We start from the raw sequence: 5,122 nt of genomic DNA, 5'->3' as shown, positions 1-5,122 counted from the left end.
ATTCCGCTAAACAAATCGTAAAAAATGCTGACATTAGTTTATGAAATATTTTAATTTTTAAAAACAAGTACTATTTCAGATATGTTTTATATTAACTAAATCTTAATTTATAGACAAGTATTGGATTGGCTTGATAGTGCTCCCCCTACATTCATATTATAATTATTTTATGTTTGGCAGACGGAAGAGGTGGAAAAATGTTAGACTGAACAAGTTTTAAAGTTATTCTCATCCTCTTCATGCGCTTCACCCAAGATTACTCACATTTTATAGCTATAGATCTACATATTTTCAAGGTATGCATGTTATGTTTGCAGAAATAGGGTAGAATCTTAATTTTTAATGCTGTACGATGAAGCAATATGTTACAGGCCCAGGCTGCCGGGCCTGGGTCTCATTAGACATAAATACATGTATTCTGCCATTTTTTCTGGCGCATGTTAAAGATGGTTGTTCATTTTGGGTAGCATTTTTAGGCAATTTGGCCTCTATGATATCAAAGGCAATTGCATATTATTTTTTCGTAATTGCTTGGTGTAAAGATAATAGGCAATGCAGGTATTCGCAGTTTTGAATATTGTGAGTTGTGTTGAGAGTTGTGTGCCATTTCTAGAAAATTTTGCAAATGTTTGCAGCTGTTCACATTAGATTCTAACACAGTGATTTATACTTAGGATAATGAATAGGATAGTCACTGATAATAGGATTAGAATTAAATTGAGGAAAAATTATAGAAACTCATAATATCATATGCTAAATTCTTAATTTCCTGCTTCTGTTTGACTGGCAGAAAGTATAAACATGCTGTTCACAGCACAAGGCCGCTATTTTTGTAAAAGGCTCTTGATACAATTCTTTGTATCGCAGCAATTAAGACTGTTTTTCCTATGACTTTGGGTATGCTTTGAAGAGAGAGCATATATTTCTCTTTTGTGTACTTTCACAGAGGTGAAAGTCAAAAAAGATTATACCAAAAGGGTAATACTTTCCTTTCTTTTCTTTTAGGATGAAGCTAGAAGTCAATAGATGCCAGCGTTGTGGCATTTTGTTTAAACATAGGTCACACCTTCTACAACATGAACGCAAACACACCTGCCCAAAGAAACTCCTTCCCTATAGAAGGCAGAAACCTAGGTCCTTACATGGCAGACAGAGGAGGCAACAGACTTACTTCTCAAGAAAGAAGAGATTTCTGACTGCTAGAAAGAGAAGAATGGACAAGGTCAAACTCAGTGCTTTCTTCAGTAATCTTCACAAAGAAATCACTGGGCATTTGACATCTTCTAAGCCCCAGGTAAGTTACTGGAACCAAAAAAACTGCCTTATACATTGCATGGTGAATTACATGCATACTTGACCAGATTTATGGTTTATAATGTATATTAAGCTTTCTAATCTAGGTATCTAGGTCGAATTTAAGTATTTTTTTCTTTTGACACTTGAATGAATTGATGATTTTATCTTTTATATAATTATCTGCATGCATGATTGAAGCAATATTATATCATTTTTTTTTTACTGCCAGATTTTATCACCAGAACAAGCTGCCCATAGTTCAAAGTCATATAGCCACGAAGAAGACAAGCAGAAGTTCAAATTCAAAGATGTCATAATTAGGTTGAACAAAATCGATGCCTATTTAAACATTAAATCTCAACAAAATAAAATACCTGAAATCTTGACAGTGAATGTTAATCAGGATGGAAAAAAGACATCAATCGGAGGTCAGTCACAGGGTAACAAACCACCACCAGGAAAACCTCCTCTCAATATTCCAGATACTGCAGTTGTTAGATTACATAGATTAAGCTTTGCCTTGTCTCAGCATGCTGTTAAAATGACAAAAGATTCTCACACAAGTGGTGTAAGAAGTAAAAAAGAAAGCTCTCCAGTTGAGGAACATGTAAAGGTCAGATTAAGTTCATCATCAAAATTTCAGACAACACCATTGCCGCCTGAAAAGGAAGAGTACCTGTCTCTGTGCAAGAGCATGTCATTGTGTATACCTAAGTTAAAGCTTCATTTAACCAATGGAGGGGTCCCTTTAGTACAGGATACTTCTACCAAGAAACGGGTATCTCCAGAGGTCAGCAGGTTAGAGGTAAAAAGGTCAATATTTGATAAAAAACCACCAGAAAGTTGTGGAGCAGAGCATGAGGAGTCAGACAGATGGTCTAATATGGAGATGTCTACGAGTGCATCATCATCATCATCAGACCCACTCAACATGTGCAAGTTGGACGAATGGACTCCTATTGGGGTGCCTACAAGTGCAATGTCTTCAAACCCACTCAACATGTGCAAACCTTTAAGGATCAGCATTCCAAAATTAGACATGAGCCACCCTTCTGTGTTTAGGACCACACCATCTTCTCTTGAATCCATACTTGGTTCAGGACAACCATGTGTTCAAACATGTATTGATAAATCATATTCTTCTTTCACGGATACTGGACCAACTGATGACCAAAATTCTATCACAGAATTGCCATCCCAATCAATGGACTTTGAAGCATCACCTGGCCTTGTCGCCCAAGAAAATGTACCATCAGTTTGTACTAGCAACAAGCTGGAAAATATATGTAAAGATGTAAAAGTATGCCTACCGAGAATTGATTCCAACTTACTCCGACCAAGGGAGCAGCCTTCTTCTGTTCTTCATACCCAATATCTGCATAGAACAACACTGTCTGCTATGGAACCTGTTGTCAAGCTACACAGAATAAGTCCTTTTAAGTTCCAAGGCAGATTGCCCAGCGACAGAATTTCACATTCTAATCAACAAGTTCACGATGTCTCAAGTTGTCTCTCTGAGAGTCTTAATCGGCTGCATATAGGATCCTCTTGCAACACAGCGACATCTTCTTATCAGCACGTTGGGATTACTGGAGAAAGTATTTTTCAGGAAGTTGCTGAAGCCTCAATCAGTGTTTCCATAGATGATGGACTGGTTGCAGGAACTCAGAGCTATTCTTTATCTGCTGGAACTGGCCATTCCAGCAGTAATATTATTTCAGCCAATACTTGTGTCAACCCCAGCAGCACTCAACTTCAGTGTGCAACTCATGACAATGAAACCATAGCAACTTCCTCCAGTTCTCAGCTTCCTCTTGCAGCCCGCCAACATCCTGTTCAGATGAGTTCAAATTCTTCACCAACCCCCGAGGAACTTCTCCAGCCCATCTCGGTGTCCCCACAGGCCCCTGTTGCTCCACAGCGCCCTCCTTTGCCTAGATTGGCAATAACTCTAGACCGTGTGAATGTGGAAGAGTTTTATTTAAACAACCCTGGAAGGAGAGGTCTAGGATTACCTGTGCAATACGTACTAGATCAACAGAGGCCTCTACCTCAGCCTAGAGTGAACAGAAATACTCAGCTTATTACAATTAATGCGTAGAATCCATGTCTGACTGAGTTGGAGTGGATTCTAAATCAACAGACATCTACATTATCAAGAGGCAATATGGTACCTGGTGGAAGATGTGGAAGATGCTACATTTAGTGCAATTCAGTATTTTTATTGCCCAAGGCAAACAAAAACCTGTTTATCAGGAAGTTTCAGAACTTATATTTGTTGGTCTAAGTGCATACAAGATCAGTAAGACCACATCTAAGTCAATAAGCACATTAAATTGATCACCCAGTGCAGTGTGTAGAATCAGTATGGGATTGAAGACCTTGATGTCAGTCCAGTAACAACTATGAGGTACACCTTATTGCCAGTATTGATATGTAAGACTTTGAGGATAAGACTTAGTCAACTGTGAAAGATGGCTTCAACCATTGTATAAAAAGTGTGATGACGATGATAATAAGCTAGCTTTTGTGTGTGCCAAGAATCGGAACTGAGAAACCACAAATGGTGTGCTGGACTTCAGTTTTCATATGAAATATCTAGATTGGTGTAAAGCATATTGGGGTTGAGTCATTTGTGTTAATGTATCTATAATTAGCTTAGCTATTTGAGCTATGAGCAAATGAACTTTTAAGCTATTTTTATTCAGGTCTGCATTTCAGTGAAATTACACATAATTACCAACTGTGTTCATTGTATTGCGTCCAGCAACAATATTGTGCCTTATGTGGCTATAGTGTTCTGATAATGTCCAATTTTTCATTGTATAAGTGTGCTGTTGTGCATGATGGATATATAAGCCTTTTTGGTGTGCTTATAATTAAATAGAATGCTAACAGCTTTGTATAGTCAGTATTGTAGTACTGTGTATTGAATACAGCAGTGCAAACCATGAAATGATAGGCATTTAACAGTGGATGTTGTTTATAATTATAGTTATAACCACACTTGAATCATTGAATGTGATATCAGTTACATATTATTGTGAATGTGATATATACCAGTATATAACTTAAGTAGTCGATAAGGTTTGCCCCAAGTTAAGATTGAATGGGAGACGAAATTCAATCTTGGTAAGATACTCAACAAATAATGTTTGAATATGGCACATGGTGAAGATAAACAGTTCTTTTGAAATTTGTTTGACAACATTATTAAGATAATTGATAATTAGGATAATAAAAGTAATGTTTGTTTTAAATCAATTATTACGAAAGAAATATTACCAGTTAAAATGAAGATTATATTTGTTATTGAGTATGCTTTTATGAAAAGCATTTTCATTTCTTACATTATAATGTACTAGTAAGGGGGCTATGTATCAGCTGAGAATTTTTTCAGATCTGTTCACTAAATGTAGATGATTAGGTGAGAAATGATTATTGTGCTTTTCAGGGCTAGGAAAATAAAATGACAAGACAGCAATTCTCTCTTGAGTTTTCATTGATGTTTGTGCGTGTGAAAGTGTCGTATTGTGTGCTGAAGTGTTAGGTGTTTTGTCAGTATTTCACTTTTGGAAGTAATAATCCATGACTTCCCTCACTTCTTTACTTGTCATATCTACCAAGCATCAAAACTGCTAGTACAAAGGGGTTGAGCTTCCAAGACAGAAGCAAGTTGAGTACGTACATTGGTAATTCTGGAATTTTGTCTCTTTTATACACACAGTACAGTTATCATGTGCTCTGAGTAACTACATATTATCGTAGCTTACTTCGACTCAAATTTGCCCATATAATATAGCACAGCTGCTGAGCTTTCTTCTGT

General features: G+C 36.8%; 1 protein-coding gene across 1 annotated transcript; it reads left to right on the top strand.

Moving 5' to 3' along the window:
* Positions 1 to 160: 160 nt before the first annotated feature.
* Positions 161 to 4,780, top strand: LOC106156404 (uncharacterized). Its single transcript, XM_013531647.2, has 3 exons — positions 161 to 296; positions 1,006 to 1,294; positions 1,526 to 4,780. The coding sequence occupies exons 2-3, from the start codon at positions 1,007 to 1,009 to the stop codon at positions 3,395 to 3,397; spliced, it is 2,160 nt and encodes a 719-aa protein (XP_013387101.2). The 5' UTR covers positions 161 to 296; position 1,006; the 3' UTR covers positions 3,398 to 4,780.
* Positions 4,781 to 5,122: the final 342 nt, after the last annotated feature.

This window comes from Lingula anatina, chromosome 2 (genome assembly GCF_051362555.1).
Source record: "Lingula anatina isolate TDL-2025a chromosome 2, LinAna3.0, whole genome shotgun sequence".
In the NCBI taxonomy this organism is placed as follows: domain Eukaryota; kingdom Metazoa; phylum Brachiopoda; class Lingulata; order Lingulida; family Lingulidae; genus Lingula; species Lingula anatina.
The sequence above is the reverse complement of the archived record's forward strand: the minus strand, read 5'-3'. Positions and strand labels throughout refer to the sequence as shown.

Excerpts from the sequence above, each read along its gene's own strand:
- LOC106156404 (XM_013531647.2), top strand. The coding sequence starts at position 1,007 with ATGAAGCTAGAAGTCAATAGATGCCAGCGTTGTGGCATTTTGTTTAAA. Across the intron at positions 1,295-1,525 it reads TGACATCTTCTAAGCCCCAG|ATTTTATCACCAGAACAAGC; the intron begins GTAAGTTACTGG and ends TTTTACTGCCAG.